The following is a 21380-nucleotide window of genomic DNA, read 5'->3' as shown; positions in this document are numbered from 1 at the left end:
ACAATTAGAGCAGCAGGGTGTCACAGAGAGAGAGAGACTGCAGCTAAAAGGCTGTTCAGGTCAGAAATAAATGTCATTTGGTAGGGCAACAAGATCAGGATTTAAAGAAGTCGTGATCACTTTTTTTTATCTTTTATTAAATATTAGTACGCACTTTTATTTTGAAGCTCCCAACTAAAGCGAGTGTTCTTTGTGGCTTTTAATTACTTATTTAAATGTTCAACATTTTCATAAAATATATACAAGTGGGTTCTCATAGACTGCTTTCTTTGTACATTGACAGGATAATAATGCCATTTATTGTTGTAAGGCGGACACACTTTTATTTTGATGCTCCTCACCGGAAGCGTTCCATCTTCTTGCTCGAACCTATGCGCACGTCTAATGCGCATCTACGTCATCGCCTGGCTTCTACCATAGAGAAGGGCGGGAGATAGAAATCCAGGAGCGCGCATCTCAAACCCCGGGCTCTCCTCTCCTCCAGCTGGTCACAAGCAACAACCCTACATCCAACAACACACCTCAGTACCGGGCCTCCAACCACCGACACTGGCAGACCCCTTAAAGACAACAAAAACGCGGAATAATACGAGGATATATCGGGAAATATTCATGCACATGTCGTGAAGCAGCTGCTGGACAAATCATAAACAACAGAAAAACAGAGGGAAATGTCTCGGTGGCCGCGCGGGTAAGATGTGCATCTTAGTTTTCCTGATCAACAGTGGCTCTATGATTACTAATTGTATCACTTGGTGTTATAATATGACATTACAGTAATAAATACATAAAGTTGACTATGATAGGTTTCCATGTTTGTGCTTGTGAGTACTTCACGGACTCCTGTGTATATGCCGCCTTTTTTCGCGGAAAATCCCGGCAAACAGGGTCGAGTATTTCATTTAACGCCATCTGTTATATCACAGAAATCTAATAAATCTGTCTGTAATAGTAGGAACTATTGCTTATACTGTACTGACATTATACAACAGTGTTTGCATACTAGATCATAGCCAAGTGCTAGCTAACCACAGTAGCTGTAATGTCAAAGTACTTTTATTTTTTACTTAGTATTTTTAGTTTGTATTTCCTGCTACTTCATACTTTAACTTCACTACATGTTGTAGGCACATTTTGTGATTTTTACTCCATTTAGATTGTTCATATACAATATAAATCGACAGACATTGTAATATACTATCATTGGTTAAGCTATCCAGTACTATATTAAAGTAATTCCAATTAACCTCACATTTACCAAGTGCACAATTAAAGTGATGAACCCATATAAATGCAACAATAACTTTAACAACGTATTTTTGTAATATCTAGGGCGTAAGATGGCCCTTTTGCATTAAGCATACTTTTCATTTTGGCACTTACATTATTTCGTAATACTTGTGAGCTGATATTTGAATAGTACATTCAGTATTTTCCCAACAATACTAATATTTTTGTACTACTTCTACTTAAGAAGTAATCAGAGTACTTATTCTATCCTTGGCTTACCATAGCAATAAACCTGATAATCGAGTCTCCCCACCATCAGGGTAGGTTAGTAGCTACTTCCTGCTCCTACTGTCAGCTTTATTGTCACAAATAACACACATTTTGTCTCTTCAGAGAGGATAGTGAGGAAGCCATGCATCAAGACACGGATTCTGACGTGGCAGAGCGAGGAGACGGTGGGAAAGTGAAGGTGAAATGGACCCAGGAGGAGGTGAATGTCCACACTTGTCCCAACATTTCACACGTCGTCTCCAGATCTCCTGACCCTGTGAAAGTAAACAGTGTCTCTGTAGGACAGGCAGTGTAAACATGTTTGTTGTTTTACAGGATGACAAACTCAAGGCGCTGGTTCAAAAGCTGGGGACTAATGATTGGAAACACATTGCCAACTACATACCAGTGAGTTTGAAGGTCCTTTTCTGTGTTGATTGTACGCTTTAGGGCAGGGGTATTCAACAAAAACTCAATGAGGTCCAGTTAGAGAAAATCTCCCCATGCAAAGGTCCGGAACATCAAAATGTCTAACTTGCTTTATGAATTAGTGTGATATATATTGAAGTAGCCTGTAGCTTTATCAACGTCTGCATGTCATCAACAACTGACTGCCAATCAAATAAAGAAAGTACAATTCATAAACAATAATATTTATTGTCAATTAACTTTGAACTATACAGTAAATACTGTGGATATGTGTAATGTTCCTCTCGGGCTGCATTCAAAATAAAATAGAGAAAATAAATAAAATAGCTTTTGAAAATATGTGCATCTTAAAAGTGCTTAATTTTAGATAAATAAAATAAAGTGTAGCAGCAGCTTGAGTTTCCCTTTTTCTTTGTTAACCGTTTCACATCATGACTTAACAGTTTCAGTCGATTATGGAACATATCAGTCTTTACACATCATAACAATTGAACAGTTTTAAAGTTTCTCTTTCTTTCCCTCTTATATTGCAGTCCCTCACGCACTTTTAAATTCAGTGCGAGAATTGAGCTTGAGCTTGTCCTGCCAGGAGTTCAAATCTGGGCTGAAATGGTGTCAGGGCCATTCTCATACACATGCAGGTGCTCATTGGTTAGCCTCGGTTAGCCTGCGCTGGAACGATATTTAGTTTTAATTTTGATCCTGGCGAGCTGATCATATTGGGCTCTGAGACTGCTCATTTTTTGTGACCTCAGTTCTGACTTGAGAGGGAATGTTTGGTCAAACACTTTGTGTTTTGTCTCATAGTGGCGTTTTGGCACTTTTAATGAGCGCCACGGTCTCTGAACAAATGAGACACACTGGCTCTGTGCTCCCAGTGGGCAGGATGAACATGAATGAGTCCACTCAGGGTTAAAAGCTCTGTTCTCACTGTCCTCTTTCCTCTTCTTGGAGAGCGCCATGTGTCATTATTTGTCTCTCCCTGTCTGCCGCTAACACGCCTGTTCACTCTTCTCTCCCTGTATCGCTAATTATTCTCTTCACTCACTTTCCTCTCCTCTTCTCTCTGCTTCTCTCTGCCGCTCTCTCATCTCTTCTTCTGTGTTTCTCTCCCTGTATCGCTCACTCGTCTCTTTCGCCCCCTGTCGGCGGCGGTTAAAATAGAATCACCCGTCGAAATTGAAATCCTGTATTAATGTATTGATTATAGGTCCGGGTCCGTCTGGGTCCGGATCCGGACCGCGGTCCGCCTGTTGCCGACCCCTGCTTTAGGGCCTCAGTCAGTGTTTTAAAGCCTGTTTTTGTCCTGTTCAGAACCACAGTGAACCCCAGTGTCAGCACCGCTGGTTTAAAGTCTTGGATCCAGAGTTGGTGAAAGGCCCTTGGACCAAAGAGGAAGATGAGAAGGTACGACAATGTTCCATTGCTACGGTTATTATTGTTTTTTGCACAATGTAAACATTTTCAAACATAACGGATAACACATAATATCGAGTACAGAAAGAGGCGGCAGAAAACCCACTTGGCACATTTGAAGCCTGCACCTCCTACCTAAATTCACAATGTTATTGACATTCGTACCCCTCGCTCCTCAGGTTATAGAGCTTGTGAATCTGTACGGAAACAAACAGTGGGCCACGGTAGCCAAGCATCTGAAGGGCAGACTGGGGAAGCAGTGCAGAGAGCGCTGGCACAACCACCTCAACCCCAACGTGAAGAAATCATCATGGACGGCAGAGGAGGATCTAATTATCTACAAAGCCCACTGCCTGCTGGGAAACCGCTGGGCCGAGATCGCCAAGCTGCTCCCAGGAAGGTAAATATACGTTACATCAGTCAAAACTTATTTTGCTTAGTCTCTTGTGCAGAGATGGTAAAAGTACACACATCCTTTACTCAAGTAGAAGTACAGATACTCTGGTGAAAGTAGAAGTACTGACTAAACTTCTTTACTCAAGTAAAAGTAAAGAGGGCTTTGAAATGTACTTCAGTAAAAAGTACCCATAACTAGCAGCTGTTTTAAAGAGTACCTGACCTCCCTTTATATTAATAGAACAATAATGTCATTGTTAGCTAATGAATGTTTCCATGCTGAACAACGGCAACATGACAACGTTTTCATTGGTCCCTCTTCTTTAGAGAAGACCAGGAAATGATGGATACACGGATCGTGTTCAAATCAATAGGCACGCAATGACTCTAAATAATAATGATCACGTCACCAAACACACATTCAAACTAAAGGAACCAGCCTGTTTGGGAAATGTGAGAAGTAGAAAGTACAGGTATTTGGGTTCAACATGTAAGAAGTAGAAAGTACAGGTATTTGAGTTCAACATGTAAGAAGTAGAAAGTACAGGTATTTGTGTTCAACATGTAAGAAGTAGAAAGTACAGGTATTTGTGTTCAACATGTAAGAAGTAGAAAGTACAGGTATTTGGGTTCAACATGTAAGAAGTAGAAAGTACAGGTATTTGTGTTCAACATGTAAGAAGTAGAAAGTACAGGTATTTGTGTTCAACATGTAAGAAGTAGAAAGTACAGGTATTTGGGTTCAACATGTAAGAAGTAGAAAGTACAGGTATTTGTGTTCAACATGTAAGAAGTAGAAAGTACAGGTATTTGTGTTCAACATGTAAGAAGTAGAAAGTACAGGTATTTGTGTTCAAAATGTAAGAAGTAGAAAGTACAGGTATTTGTGTTCAACATGTAAGAAGTAGAAAGTACAGGTATTTGTGTTCAAAATGTAAGAAGTAGAAAGTACAGGTATTTGTGTTCAACATGTAAGAAGTAGAAAGTACAGGTATTTGGGTTCAACATGTAAGAAGTAGAAAGTACAGGTATTAGTGTTCAAAATGTAAGAAGTAGAAAGTACAGGTATTTGTGTTCAACATGTAAGAAGTAAAAGTAAAAAGTCGTCAGAAAAATAAGTAGTGGAGTAAAGTACTGATACCAGAAAAATGTACTTAAGTACAGTAACAAAGTATTTGTACTCCACTACTTCACACCTCTGCTCTTGTGACTGTAATAAAAGTCGCTAAACCAAAACACACAGGGTGTAGAGTTCACGACACACATCACTTTGAAAACAACACGTCTTTGAGAGGAATAAAGAGTTGGATTTGGGGTTGACATAAATAAATACTGTTAATATTAATTATGTGACCGTCTATGTTTCTTGTAGTTATTGAATTGGTTAGTGTACAGTTGTATTGTTATTGTGCTGCTGTGTTTATTGTATTTTTGTAACCTTTCCGTATAAATGAAGTCTTATCTTATCTTACCAAAGTGGCTCATGTTGCAATATTTATTTCCACAGAACGGACAACGCAGTGAAGAACCACTGGAACTCCACCATCAAACGCAAACTGGAGATGGGTTTCTACGCCGGAGAGGTGTTCGGTCCGAACGAGCTTGAAGAGCTTTTAGCCCGCGTGAATAAAGACGAACAGGTGGGCGATGTCTCCGTTATGTCCTCCTCTGAGAGGGGGGACGTTAAAGCTGAACCAAATGTCTCTTCTGTTTTACTTTCTAGCTTTAATTCAGATTTTCCATGAATCTTTGGATATATGTCGTCTTATTTTATGATGTTGTCTCTCTTACTAAGATGTCAAAAGTTGTTGTTTTTGCTACAGTGCTGTTAGATTGCTTCAGTGCAGCAATCGGGAACGTTTTTTAAACAAATTGAAAATGTTGTTTTTTTAACCCCACGAGGCATACTATCTGGGAAGATAAAAAGGGGTCGTGCATTTTGGAAATTATAACATCAATATTAAAGAAAAATACTTTAAAACACTCTTTTGGATCGTATGAGTTACTGACAATCCTCCACTACTGCACTTTAATTCTACACATGTTTGTGATATTGGTGTAGCCTTATTTGTATGTACAGCTCAGCAGAAATACAGTGCTTAAACACATTGAGTAGCTTTGAAAGATGCATTATTTAATTCATGGAACAGTATTTCTAATTCTCTCTCTTATCACACAGGTGCTCAGTTGTTCCCAAGACGGTCCAGAAAAGGAGTCTGAGCAGAGAACGCAACCTTCAGTAAGCAAACTAAAATCTATTTGAAAATATTGTTACTTAAAGGTGGGGTAGGTCATTTTGGAGAAACCAGATCGAGATCGCTAAAATTTGAAAATACACAGCCGGAGAAAATCTGCCACTTCCTTACAGAGCCCCTCCTCCAACACACACGAACGCGCACATGACCAATGAGGGCACGAGATAAGTTTGTGCACAGATGGAAGGCTGACAGGCAGGTAGGCCATCCAGTTATTTTAGCCGGGCCGGCTCAAATGATTGGTCGTGCTTTTTACAGTACTACAGCTTCCACAGATGAAATTCTTTTACGGATTTTTTGTCAAAGCACTTAAGATATTCATTGCTATCGGGATGTTAAGAGCATTCCATGGAATATAACAAAAAGTGTATCTCGAGCCGGTTTCTCAAACGTACCTACCCCACCTTTAAAGGGTACCTATCATGCAAAATGCACTTGTTGATGTCTTTTATACATAAATATGTGTCCCCGGGGTGTCAGGGAACTGACGCAGCGTCAGAAAATAAAACCCTCTCTCTTTTCCTCCGTACCCAAATCTCGAAAAACGGGGGAACAACGGAGCTGATCCAGATTTGCGTCCGATATGACATAATATCTGAAATGTGGACCCACGGCCCAATCAGAAACGTTGCTATCAGAAACAATGCCCGACTGTTTTGGACGTAATATGGTCGGTGTTTACATTAGCATCGCTAACACTCAGAGCTAACCTGCACTGGAGAGCATGTGTGTGAAGAAGCAGGAAATAAAAAGGAACTCACCTTGTGGTATAACCGGCAAGAGAGAAAGCCTTTGAGCTCCATACTGTTTCAGAAATGATCCTTGATAATCCATGATATGGCGTTTCATCACGGCAGTATTTAGTTTAGACCAGTGGTTCTCAAACTTTTTTCAATAATGTACCCCCTTTGAAAAAAGAATGTCAGCCAAGTACCCCCTGATCAGCGCAACAACTATTTGTTAGGGACAAAAAGCCTATATAAAGAGGGACAGTACAGCGCTGCACCATCAGTGTCTGATTTATTAAAACAACAACATTGTAACTGAGAAACACTTAAATGCTACATTTCAAATGTTTACAATCCATCACTAAATTCCTGGCAAACCAATTTTAACATCATGCAAGACGACATTAGTTGCATTGAACTGATCTTTTTAATAAGTTGTACTTAAAATTTAAACATGGGCTTGTGCTTCACTGAGGATCTTTGTCATTCTCGGTGACAGGAAGGCAACTGCAATTATTACACTTCGCGTTTTCAAATATGTGTAACTCTGTTAATATAAAACCTACACTGCTAAAACTTCCTTACTTTTCCTAAAAATGTGTATATTTATTTATTTATTTATTTATTTTGGGGCGTGGGGAATGAAGAGAAAAAAATATATGAGCATTTTATGAGCATGGGATTTTGACCCCTCATAAACATGTGCATAATGCATATACTGCGGCCAAACGCCGTTGCCAAGCAACGCTTATTGTTAAGGTCCTTTGAAAAGCAGGCAGTCATATAATTAACTAGAACTAGCTAGATCTGATAGATGTGGACATAAACGCGAGTGAAGTATAACCGGACGAGAGAGAGAGAGAGATCAGATCAGGGCCGTTTCTCAATGTCGAGTATACCTGCTGCAGAGCCACTATTTCAAGTGTACTACGTCATCGAGTGGCGCCGAATGCTGGGCATTTAACATGCATTTAAACAGTACTTCGGGGCCACTCGATGACGTAGTATACTTGAAATAGTGGCTCTGCAGCAGGTTTACTCGACATTGAGAAACGGCACAGATCTCCTGACGGAGAACACGCAGCTCTTCCGGATCAAAGCTCCGCCGCTGTGACGGACCGGTGAGCGAAGCAAAATACACTAAGAGTTAGACCTAACACACTTAGCTAGTTTATCTACTCTGGAACAAGCTATACTAGTTATACATATATTTATTCTTTACTGTCGGTCACTTGTTACAGGTTCAGCGAGCTGCACGAGACTGACGGGCTTTCAGGAGAGAGGAAAAGAGAGCACCCCGTTTATTTTATTATCCAGAATTACTGTAAACTTTTGAATAAAGTAGTTCATCTACTATTAGTAGTTTGTTTAAAACCATTTTTATTTTTTTTTCATTAACATAAAATAAATTCTCACCCCCCTGCAGTACTCCAACGTACCCCTAGGGGTTCGCGTACCCCCATTTGAGAACCACTGGTTTAGACAGTAGCTGCCTGTCCGCATGAGCTCAGCCCTCTCCTTTTTTATTTTTTATCAATTTTTTATCAAAATCAGCACTTTTGAAACAGGAAGTGAAATAGAGGGATATGAGGCATGGCTAGAATGGGTGATCTGTTTGGTGTTTTGAGCAAAACACTTCATAGACATGTTTTTTATATATTTTTTATATATCTGAGACCTATGCTATTGCCTACAAATAGCATGATAGGTGACCTTTAAATAGAAGGATGGGTGGTTAGACTGTCTGTCTTAGACTACTTCGAGAAGCGCTTCGAGATTTGTCTTGGCAGATGAGAAGCGCTATATCAATTAAATGTATTATTATTATTACTACTGTTGTCATGTCTCAATGTCACTTGTTAGACGCTTGTATCCAAAGCAACTTACATACATGTAAAAAACGTTCACACACAGAACTTTAACATCAGTTTTCTTAAGTTTATCCCAATAGAGCAGCACAATTAATCCAAATAGCAATATGGATGAGTGCAGCATTTCATTTCTAATTAAGTTAACGGCTATATATGTGTTAAAATACAATTTTGAATGAAGCACTTTTGGGATATCCTGGCAAACAAATACATTACATGAACCCGCTTTTATCCAAAGTCTGTCATAGACGACTGTTGTCATGTCTCAATGTCCCTCTAAAAAAGACGTTTACCTTTATTGCAGGAAACGCCCGTCTGTGTTAAAGTCGTCTCCACAGCAGCAGGACCAGCGATTTCTCCGTCGTCTCCGAGCCAGAGTCTGAGTCCTAAGAGCGAAGCTCAGAGTCCAGGAGAGATCAGCACCAGCTGGGTGGTGGACAGCTCCGGCTTCCTGTCTCCCACCGGACCCGTCCTGAAGGAGGTGCTGGACATGGTGGACGGGGTGAGTTTCCAAAAAGACAAACCGCATACGATTCTGTCCCTCTAATATTGTGTTTTTAAAATAATCAAAATGTGTTATTTTTTACCAAATTGTCAAGCATCACTACTCAAATGTTTGTAAAAGGGTTAGTCAAACTAACAAGTACAAATGTCCCATCTTCCTGTAGGCTGAGATTTCTATGCAGCTCAGAGAATTATATTTGAACACATATCCAACCTTTACCAAATATTGCTCTTCCTGCTATTTGAATAGTGCGCTAGTACACACTGGGTGTTTCTCAATCGCGAGTAAAGCTGCTGCAGAGCCACTATTTCAAGCATACTACGCCATCGAGTGCCGCCGAAGTACTGTTCCAATCTCCAGCATACTTGGAAATCTACCGAGCCCGGCGTACTCCGTTTGGAGAAATATCGAGGCTGCACATGAGTAGACTCCGCGGTCTTAAAATCCCCACAATGCTTTGCGCACGGACCAATTTCCCCAAATCTGTGGCGGAAGATGTAAGGCGGGGCCTCTCATATGACGCACACCTGCACACTTGCTAGCCTGTTCCACTCTTTGTTTTCCGAATGCCAGGAAGTATTCTTGACTCGCTTCTGAAGCAAGATGCTCGGCAGACATGTGCTACCAAGCAAGCGTACTCGCGATTGAGAAACACCCATAGAGTGGTGCAGTGACAAGTCCTAAAACCAGGAAGTGAGTCAGCATTTTACCACTTCCTGTACCCTCGTCTCAGAGCCAATGGGATTTCTGCATAGGATTTTGGAAAATAGCTGAAATAAGGTCTGTGGTTGAGACGCATTGAAGAGACGGATCACGTTTTGTTCTACGACATTAACGCGTCACTCTCACTCCTTATTTGTTAACGTTTTGGTGTGTATATAACTTTCCCTCGATTCCATTGGCTCTAGCGGTTATAAAGAGATTTCATTCATCAAAATCGAGCAAGGGGGGCCAGAGATAGGTCAAATCCACCCAAATGACCCCAGAAGTGGGGGTTTTTGGCTAAATCTCTCTAAAAAGGTCAAATGTCACTTGTTTTGCATCAATCTTGATACAGGGTACTTATTATATGTTGTACTTTGGATTCCTAAAGCTTTTAGTCTACTAACCCATCATCCAAGGGTAGTTTTCACTATAAGTAAAAAATAATTTTGGACGGACACTATAATTTACAGTTTTTTACTATGTAAAATCTGAATTTTCTTTAAAAAAAACAAAATAAAAAACATCTATATTCTGACTTTTCTACATCCAACTCACAGGTTTATCATTACTTTGAGAAAAAAGATTATTAATTTAACCCTTTTAGAAGGGAAGATATGGTCATTTGTTCTGGGAATGTCATTTTCGAGCCTGAGACCTGAAAAACAGGCTCAGGGCTTAAGAAGTTAAATCCATCAGCAGTGATCCACTGGTGATTTCTGAAGAGTTTACGTGTCTGAAAAACGATGGTTGTTACCAAGTGACTGAATAGGACTACAGAAGTTGTGGAGGACGTTGTACGTCATTACGCCGAACACGTAAACACTCCCGCTAAGTTTGTTTTTCCCCCTGTTCTGCTTGAAAGCAAGTACCTGCCTCCTGCAAAGTGTTCAAACAAACGCTTCAACTTGTACCATTTAGAATCTGTGTGTTTGAATATGGATCTGAAGTTGGCGTGGCGTTGAAGTCGTGCGACCCTGCTGTACTCGGCTGTAGTTCCTTTATAGCATAATGTTAGCATTTTGCTTCTGGCGATTAGATTTATGATTAGGAAATGATAAAAGTAGGGTAGACATGTAGAGATTATCCGGCTGAACAAAACGTGCATTTATCAAACAGGTTCGTTTTCCACAGACATTATTTCGAGCTATTTTCCAAAATCCTATGGAGAAATCCCATTGCTTTTTGTCGAGGGAACCAGCAGCTTCCTGCCTGGTCGCCCTACAAGAATACATCATCCCTGCACCACTCTATAGCCATTTGAGGATGAATAGTGACTAGAAGTCAAACTAACGTGTAGAAATGTCCGCTCTTCTCTCAGGATATCGACGGCTGGTGTAACCTGGAAGCCTTCGACCTCCCGGTGGACAGTCCGAGTCCCGAGCGGCACCAGTTTCGCCTGGAGGGCAGCGCCTTGCAGGAGCTGAGTAAGAACAGCAAAGGGGAGCTGATCCCCATCTCTCCGGGGGGGGTGACCCCGCCCTCCATCCTGACCCACAGGAGCCGCAGACGCATCGCCTCGTCCCCCGACGGGAACAACTCCATGACTCCCAAAAGCACTCCTGTCAAAATCCTGGCCTTCTCTCCCTCTCAGGTGAGGCATTGGATCCGCTAGAATAAACGTTCTGTTGCTGCTCATTGTCGTGACACATTTTCATTTAATCATTCAAATCATATATATAGATTATGTTTTATTTCAAGATTCAAGGCTTTTATTGTCATGCGTACGTAGCTACAGTGTAGATATAGCAATGACAATCTTAGGTCACAGGCTCCTCCAACAGGGCTACACAATAAAACAGATACAATAGTGCAAGTAAATACAATAAAATAGACTATAAATAGTTTAGGATTTACATTTCAGGAAGGGCAAAAGGTGGATTTGCATGAGGTTATGGACGGGGGGGGAGGGGTTTGGTTTAATGGTGGGGATGTTTAGATAATGAGAATTGGAGAATTGATGAGTGGGACCAGTTAGATGTTTTCTGTACTCTATGATGTGACTGTAAGCATTTTGATCTTTTGAGGACGAAGTTGCTCTGTTCCTGCATTTCAGATCGATTTCAATTGTATATAGACTTTCTTTATTACTTTATTAAATATAACAAACTTTGTCCATAAATCATTTATCAGTTTCTCTTAAGGGAATTAGAATTGCCTCCACGCTCATGAGACGGTCCGTTAATCGTTATCCCGTGTTGTTCCAGTTCCTCAACATGTGGACCAAGCAGGACACTCACGACCTGGAGAATCCGTCGCTCACATCCACGCCCGTGTGCAGCCAGAGGCCCCTCGTCTCCACCCCTCTGCAGAGAGACAAGACCCCCCTCACCCAGAAGGAGAACTCAGTGTGAGTGCTCTCTAACCAGCAAGGGGTTACAATAGCTGCAGTTTCAGGCAAAATACACGGCTTAGTTAAAGAGAAATCTTATTATCCCGGAAGGCACTCATCACTCCACCGCTCCCATGTGTTTTTTTGTGTTGCCATAAGTTAGTCTCTCTCCGTTGGTGCGCGGGGCTAATGCTAAAGCTAATAATGCTAATGCCAGCAAATACAATGGCGGCTTCAAAAAACTTTTCTGAGTTTTACGGGGCGTGGTTTGCAATTCGCCCAGCCAATAGAAATTGGAACTTTTTTCTCCCCAGGAAAGTACCACCTCTCTAGCAGGGACTGAAAAGGGGGAAAGTTCTCATGAACTAAGTTCTCTTTTTGGTGTGAACGCAAAATCCCAGGAACTATCGGAACTAAGCGGGAAAAGTACTCCGGTGTGAAAGCGCCTATTGGTGATATTATAAGTGTCTGGCAGCATCATGGAAAGAACATCCCAAGTCTTGACCCACGAGAAGACAATATTTTCTCCTTCTTCATTTTTGGACCAATTTCAAAAGTTCCTTTCCCTGTTGGTCACTAGACACAAAACCATGGGGATTATGGTCCAGGTGGAATATTATCAAAGTTTTCTTTTCAGCTCATATGCAATGAGTTGAATCTTATCAAAATATACCTTTTGTATTTGTACTGTCGTTATACTGGCCTCGTCGAAATCTCCTTCTCGGTTAACCAGCGAGATAAACACTCTCACACAGTAAAACTCAGGACCACGAGGTGATGTTTAGAAGCTTTACTAAGCAAGCAGTGTGAAACTGAAAGAATACAGAAACAAGAGCAATTGTAAATATCAACTACATGACATAATAATTACATATACGTAGATAGATATCCAAGACGGCATGAAATTAGGTCAGTGCCAAAGTACAGATGCAATGTTTAGGCTATATTGCATATACAGCAACTACAGAATGTCAGCTGGGATCAATGATCACAATAATGCACTCAAGGTAAAGATATATAATGTAGAAACATCAAAACTTACAGGAAATGCCTTCTCAAGGGTATGAACAATGGATGGCACAGGATAAACGGACATCACCTTAGCTGGAGCACACGTGCTATTCTGAAATGTCTCGGGCTAACTTCCTGTCACATGGGAACTAAAAATAACTGCTTCGTGCAGTACGGGAAGTAACCAGAAGGGGTCACTATAACACACAACATAGTTGGCGGAGCCAGAACAGTCGTCATGTACAGTAAGCTACAGCCTAAGCCATTTAATGGGTATAGACAGCTTTTAGTTAAAGATATTTGAGCCTTTAGTCATTATATGTGGAAAATCAAAGTAAACTTTATTGTCAATATTTCAGTTTGTGTGTACAGACAGAGATCGAAATACCGTTTCCCACAATCCCGAATACAAAAACAAATATATATAAAAATCTGTATATCCTATATATACACAATCAACAGACACATGTATACATATGCACACATTCAGACCTAAATAAAAGCACAACAATCAATATATACATTAATAACAGTCACTGCAATATCTTTGAGAAATGTACATTAGTGCAAGACTGTCCATAGTTTTGCACTAATTATCAAAGATATTGAAGTGACTGTTATTTTGTATATATTGAAATGTATGCCTAGTAAGATTTGATAGAGGAATTGCATTAAGACTGCTCTAAATTCTGTGTTGTCTTGTTTCCCTGTAGATTTGTGACACCCAACCACAAGTTGGATCTGTATACGACCCCACGAACTCCGACGCCGTTCAAAAACGCCATGGAGAAATACGGGCCTCTGCAGCCTCTGGTGAGTATCTGTGACCGAGAGGGAATACACATCCAGTTCACCTTTTATGGGTTTATTATTAACTCTTATCTTTCTGCCATCTCAGCCTCAGACTCCCAACCTGGAAGACGACATAAACGAAGTGATCCTGAGAGACGCTGGGATCGACTTTGTGTCCTTGAGATCCACTCCTCCTGAGCAAAGACGCAAAACAATGGTAGCTAAATCTGCTTTAATACTTTACACCTATTTTAACCCGTGTACCAAAACATTTATGCATAATTCTGCTAGATCAGATAGAGCCAGGGGGATGTGAGAACATTTGAGAAACGTATTCCAACAGTACGACCCGAAGTCCACTCAATATTTCCAATCATGGATGATAAATAAATAAAAAAAGTGATATTGTACAGTAGACAATGTCTGTTTTTGGTGGCTTATGGTTGTTGTCGTTGAAAAATGACCCCCGATAATCAAAATGCAACAAGTGAGCAGGCCAGGTAAGTGGAGATCCATTAGAATAAAGAAGGTATAAACGGACAATAGACAGCGCTCGGGATGGGTATCGTTAAGGTTTTAACGGTACTACTACTTTTATCGATACCGCTTATCGATCCGGTGCTTTAACGATACTCTTATCGGTTCTTTTGGAGAGAAAAAAAATTGAAGTTAACTAAACAAATTGTAAATAATGTGAACTTGCAGAACTGTAAAAAACAAGTATTTACTGCATAAATACAGTTGTACAGAGCAACACAGGAGGGGCAGACAGGTATGCTGCAAAGCGCCTAACGGTCCTTCTGGAGGAAGATTGAGGCATACACAATACCTGACGTGGAAACGTTACTCGTGGATGGGGCTACAGAGCTACTAGAAAGACAGTCGAACCCGGTGCATTTCTCCGTCTGAATGTGGAGCACTTTTGATAAATGTTTAGACAAATTGCTCGTGTTACCGCCCTGACATGCTAAACTCTTATGGCACTTTAGGTAACGAGCATTGTCCACATCGAGACGGGTAAAGTTTAACCACACCTTGCAGCGCTTAGTTCTCTCTGACATCTCCGCCGTGTGTGTGTTGCATGCATGTAGCAGCCGCGTGTGTGTGTGTTGCATGCATGTAGCAGCCACGTGTGTGTGTGTGTTGCATGCATGTAGCAGCCGCGTGTGTGTGTGTTGCATGCATGTAGCAGCCACGTGTGTGTGTGTTGCATGCATGTAGCAGCCACGTGTATGTGTGTGTTGCATGCATGTAGCAGCCGCGTGTCTGTGTTGCATGCATGTAGCAGCCGTGTGTGTGTTGCATGCATGTAGCAGCCACGTGTATGTCTGTGTTGCATGCATGTAGCAGCCACGTGTATGTCTGTGTTGCATGCATGTAGCAGCCACATGTATGTGTGTTGCATGCATGTAGCAGCTGCGTGACTGTGTTGCATGCATGTAGCAGCCGTGTGTGTGTTGCATGCATGTAGCAGCCGCGTGTGTTGCATGCATGTAGCAGAGCGTGTGTGTTGCATGCATGTAGCAGCCGCGTGTGTGTGTGTGTTGCATGCATGTAGCAGCCGTGTGTTGCATGCATGTAGCAGTCGCGTGTGTGTGGCATGCATGTAGCAGCCGTGTGTCTGTGTGTGTTGCATGCATGTAGCAGCCGTGTGTGTTGCATGCATGTAGCAGCCACGTGTGTGTGTGTTGCATGCATGTAGCAGCCGTGTGTGTTGCATGCATGTAGCAGCCGCATGTGTGTGTGTTGCATGCATGTAGCAGCCACGTGTGTGTGTTGCATGCATGTATCAGCCGCATGTGTGTGTGTGTTGCATGCATGTAGCAGCCACGTGTGTGTTGCATGCATGTAGCAGCCATGTGTGTGTGTTGCATGCATGTATCAGCCGCATGTGTGTGTGTTGCATGCATGTAGCAGCCGCGTGTCTGTGTGTGTGTTGCATGCATGTATCAGCCGCATGTGTGTGTGTTGCATGCATGTAGCAGCCGCGTGTCTGTGTGTGTGTTGCATGCATGTATCAGCCGCATGTGTGTGTGTTGCATGCATGTAGCAGCCGCGTGTCTGTGTGTGTGTTGCATGCATGTATCAGCCGCATGTGTGTGTGTTGCATGCATGTAGCAGCCGCGTGTCTGTGTGTGTGTTGCAGCAATGTAGCAGCCGCGTGTGTGTGTTGCAGCAATGTAGCAGCAGTGTGTGTGGGTGTGTTGCATGCATGTAGCAGCCACGTGTGTGTTGCATGTTTTGTCTTCCTCAATGTACGGTCAACACAGAAAGCTCAATGCTGCTGTACTCTGTGCGTTGTGGTGTCTGGGTGTCGTCGTTGTCTTAATATCTGTTATGATTTATGTGTATAAGATAAGATGGAACTTTATTTATCCCCTTGGGGAAATGCAGGCGTTTATAGCAGTGTCAGAATGAGTCACACAAGGTAAAGATAAAATAGAATACAAATTAAAATAATAATACAACAAAAATAAAGTGATGTGTGTTTCTGCGTGACAGTCTTCTCCCGGTCAACCAGACACAGCTTTCTTAAAATAAATGCAAAACAATTCAATAATAATAATAAATATACAAAATAAGTCACAGCAAATTAGGCTACGTTAGTTTTGATACCATGAATATTAAAACAATATTACAAATAAAGCGATATCATTGTTTATAGTGTCTTTACCCATATATACTGTGTTTATGTATTTACTATGTGTTCTCTATCAAGTGTATATTGTTATATTATACTCTAAATACTAAAGTTTATGGATGTATAGGATAACACAATTAAGTTTGTAAAACCTACATTAACATTAATCCGACAGTTTAATAACACACAAAATCCACACATGGTAGAAGATCCAAAAAAAGAAAAATCTGCGTAAAATAATCTGAAGTAATGTTTTTCATGCACTAGTGTCCTTCTGTGTGTGCCTGGACCTTTTGTTATCACGTCTATTTTCCTCTGATATCATTTGTTTACTTATTGTTGAAGTTATTTACACAGATGTTTGTTTGTTTGTTTCCTTCCAGCATCGGGCTCCTATGAAGAAAGTGAGGAAATCCCTCGCTCTCGATGTGGTCGACTGCCATGTGTCGAAACGAAAGGCCATCAAACTGGAAGCCAGACACAACATCAAGGTACAAAAGAAAATCTACATTTTCTAAAGGTCACCTATTATGCAAAATCCACTTCTTCATGTCTCTTCTACATCAACATGTGTCCCCTCTTCCCCATGTCTCTTCTTCATCAACATGTGTCCCCTCTTCTCCATGTCTCTTCTACATCAACATGTGTCCCCTCTTCTTCATGTCTCTTCTACATCAACATGTGTCCCCTCTTCTTCATGTCTCTTCTACATCAACATGTGTCCCCTCTTCTTCATGTCTCTTCTACATCAACATGTGTCCCCTCTTCTTCAAGTCTCTTCTACATCAACATGTGTCCCCTCTTCTTCATGTCTCTTCTACATCAACATGTGTCCCCTCTTCTTCATGTCTCTTCTACATCAACATGTGTCCCCTCTTCTTCATGTCTCTTCTACATCAACATGTGTCCCCTCTTCTTCATGTCTCTTCTACATCAACATGTGTCCCCTCTTCTTCATGTCTCTTCTTCATCAACATGTGTCCCCTCTTCTTCATGTCTCTTCTACATCAACATGTGTCCCCTCTTCTTCATGTCTCTTCTTCATCAGCATGTGTCCCCTCTTCTTCATGTCTCTTCTACATCAACATGTGTCCCCTCTTCTTCATGTCTCTTCTACATCAACATGTGTCCCCTCTTCTTCATGTCTCTTCTACATCAACATGTGTCCCCTCTTCTTCATGTCTCTTCTACATCAACATGTGTCCCCTCTTCTTCATGTCTCTTCTACATCAACATGTGTCCCTTCTTCTTCATGTCTCTTCTACATCAACATGTGTCCCCTCTTCTTCATGTCTCTTCTACATCAACATGTGTCCCCTCTTCTTCATGTCTCTTCTACATCAACATGTGTCCCCTCTTCTTCATGTCTCTTCTACATCACCATGTGTCCCCTCTTCTTCATGTCTCTTCTACATCAACATGTGTCCCCTCTTCTTCATGTCTCTTCTTCATCACCATGTGTCCCCTCTTCTTCATGTCTCTTCTACATCAACATGTGTCCCCTCTTCTTCATGTCTCTTCTACATCAACATGTGTCCCCTCTTCTTCATGTCTCTTCTTCATCAACATGTGTCCCCTCTGTGGAAAGAGACTCTGAAAGTTTCAGGAACAAAGATTCTCTCTCTTTTTGTCCTGATCCATTTATATAAAAACCTGTCTGAAAATGAGCTGATCAGATTTTGGCCACTTTATGATGTCATAACGATGTGTTGTCTTGTGTAACCATTAGCCAATCAGCAACCAAGGTAACCCCCCCCCCCTTATCACCTGCATCTCCTCCTAGAGCACCATTGAGTTCTTTGTAACCAAATCTCTCTCAGAGGGGCGTGGGGAGGGGCTCCTTATTTTCATCTAAAGTAACAGACAGAGAATCAGCACTTTGGAAACAGGGCTGAAACAGAGGGGATTATGGGTAATGCTGCAATGATCTGTTTGGTGTTTCAGCCAATCAGAGACAGGCTCTGTATATATCTGAGACCTGTAATATATTGATGAAAAATAGTATAATAGGGGACCTTTAAAGTCTTGTTTGTAGATTTGACTCAACCTAATTTTCCTCCTCCTCCGCCGCCCACAGGAAGAACCCATGATAGTTTCTCTCAGCTCCTCGTCGTTCTGCAGCAAGCAGCAGGACAGTATTTTGGATCAGGGCTTCTTGATGGGACCCAGTGACAGCGACATATTCCCCAGCAACGTGCCTCCAGCTCCAGTAAGTGACTGATTTCATGCTGCTCATTCACTATCTGGTGTGCCATGAGTTCAGCTCCTAAAACAAAAATCATGAAAAGGTCATCTGTCCACGAAAAAGTGACGGACTGATATCTGTTAGTCTTCTTTCAGAATTGATTTTAAAGAGCTTTTAATGATTAACAAGGCTTTATATAACCTTGCCCTAGCATATTTAAGTGGCTGTCTCTCATGTTATCAACCAGCAAGGACACTCAGATCCTCCAATGTTTTACTTTTAGAAGTACCAAGAGTGCATTACAAGAAATCCCATTTGATCTTAGAACGGCAACCTCAATTGTAATTTTTAAAAGTAATTTGGCTTATCATTTGGGGCAATTGTTTACAGTAGTATCACTTTTAATGTTTTATGGTTCAGGGATATAACTTATATATTATTATTATTGTCATTTTCTGTCATACTCTGTAAAGCACTTTGGGCTGCGTGAAGCATGAAAGGTGCTATATAAATAAAGTGTATTATTATTATTATTGTTTCCTCTCCATGCCTGTAGCAATTAAACCAAATCAAACAAACAACGTAAATCAAACGGCTGCCTGTTAACACATTAGTCACGAGATAAGAGGACAGGAGTTTTACTTTCTCTCTTTCCAACAATCAGACATCTGCTTTTTGACAAGGTGACCTGTGTCCCATCACGGCCCTACCTGTCTCTAATAAAAGCTTCTGCATGGTTCTCCGTGTAATCTGGGTTATGACTTCTGAAATTAAATATATTTTGGAGCAAAAGTGAGAAAAGGCAATATATTCTGTTGTGTATGTACATTTGTTCTACTTTTTTTTTAATGCTATTTTATTTCTATTTGAGATGTTTACACGTTGGATTGTTTATTTGTAGTATTTTAGTTTCTCTAATGTACAATGCCATGTCTTTATGCTGCTGCAACGCAAACATTTCCCAAATTGGGATCAATATAGTACTTCTTCTTCTTCTTATTGTTATTTATTAGAGCAATCATGTTACGGCCCGTCCACACGGCAGCGTGCTTCAACGGAGACGCTTCCCATTCACTTTGAATGAGGTGGCGTCACGCTTTGCCGAACTGCATTGTGGTCCCGTCGCGTCGCTCCGCGTTGCTCGCTTCGAAAGTTGAGAAAAGTTCAACTTTTGAAGCTTCGACGGAAGCGTCAGCCAATCAAATCATATGCCAGTACAAACGCTAGCCAATCAAATCGCGTGCTTGTGTGTCTGTTGTGATTGGTTGTTGGTCGCGCTCCAGACACACCCACCGGCAAGCTACAATGCGACGCTGCCGTGTGGACGTACCGTTAGAGAGACTGGCAGAAAACCTCCAAAACTCAGCGACTCACACCAAAGCAATAATAAATAATAAATAGCAGAAGGAAAGAGGAACAATATATGTTTGTTTTTGGGATACCTGTTTTAATGAATGTGTTAATGGAAGCCATTTTAACACAGCTCTTCCCCTCTCGTTCCAGATGTCTAAAGAATGGGAGACGGTGGTTTGTGGGAAAACTAAAGACCAGCTCTTCATGACGGAGAAAGCGAGATGTTACCTCCGCTCGTTAAAATCTCACTCCACCAACCGGGCTCTTATTCTGTCCTGAGACGTCTTCAAACCAACATGCACACACTGCTGCTGCTGTTGTTGTTGTTGTTTTTCCCTGTAATGTTGTAATAGTGTCATGTGTACTCTATTTTCTGTCCCTAACAATCAAAACACTGATAATATATAGCTCTAACTTGAGAGAGAGAATGGTGCTTTTATATTTAATCTCACAAACACCAAAGGCTTTAAAAAACAAGTCATGAATCACATACGGTCACTTAAGAAAGAACAATGAATGGAAAATGGAAAAATCACGGCTACATACTTTAGCTATCACTGAGAAGACATGTTTTTTACATAATGTGTGTGTAATTGAACAGTTTTTTAAAGTTGTGAACAGTACAATGACTCAGGTCAGGCCGTATATTAAGTATTGTTTGTAAAAAATTGAATATGGAGGATATTCAGACGGCTTGTTCAGAAATGAGATGGGGGGGGGGGTTCATGTTGAAAAATGTTAAGTAAACATTGTCTTGTTGTACAAATCAGTTTAGCATGTGTGTAGATTTATGATAAGCATCTCAAATCAAAGTGAGGACTTCAGAGTGAAAAGTGACTGCAGTTCCTCGAGGTGACTGACTGTTTGCATGTCATTTCAACACAATGGATGCTGTACCAACATTGATGGCAAGAGTATTATGTATTTTGGCACTGTTTGTAAATATTTAGAGTTGTATGTTTTTTATCATACAGCATTTTGTGAAGAAATGTAATAAAACACAATATGTCCGATTCACACGTTCTCCTGATTCTGTTGTTAGCCTGCCATGTGACATTTGACTAGTGGTAGTTTTAGCATGACTTCGATTAAACTAGATTAATTTATAAACCTGTCAAGATACTGTGCCCTTTCATATTTGATCTTATCAAATTCAGACTTGATACAGGTTGTGGTATATTCGTTGGGCTGCTGTTTCAGTACCTATAAGTGACAGAAGTTAAAGAACAAGGTCAATATAGGTTTTAGAATTTCGAAAGGCATT

General features: G+C 41.0%; 2 protein-coding genes across 2 annotated transcripts in view; both read left to right on the top strand.

The window, feature by feature from the left end:
* LOC117475663 (nuclear factor 7, brain-like) overlaps positions 1 to 21380 on the top strand; it is an 863632-nt gene that overhangs the window by 73845 nt on the left and 768407 nt on the right. The window lies entirely within an intron of this gene.
* On the top strand, positions 406 to 21135 carry mybl2b (v-myb avian myeloblastosis viral oncogene homolog-like 2b). Its single transcript, XM_034121982.1, has 15 exons — positions 406 to 691; positions 1624 to 1720; positions 1837 to 1908; positions 3244 to 3336; positions 3525 to 3745; positions 5249 to 5381; positions 5921 to 5980; positions 8900 to 9097; positions 11124 to 11396; positions 12010 to 12152; positions 13859 to 13958; positions 14044 to 14154; positions 16962 to 17069; positions 18656 to 18787; positions 20267 to 21135. Exons 1-15 carry the CDS (start codon positions 672 to 674, stop codon positions 20393 to 20395), a joined length of 1890 nt encoding a protein of 629 aa, XP_033977873.1. The 5' UTR covers positions 406 to 671; the 3' UTR covers positions 20396 to 21135.

This window comes from Trematomus bernacchii, unplaced genomic scaffold (genome assembly GCF_902827165.1).
Source record: "Trematomus bernacchii unplaced genomic scaffold, fTreBer1.1, whole genome shotgun sequence".
NCBI lineage: Eukaryota > Metazoa > Chordata > Actinopteri > Perciformes > Nototheniidae > Trematomus > Trematomus bernacchii.
Note: the sequence above shows the minus strand (reverse complement) of the source record. Positions and strands in the feature narration are given on the sequence as shown.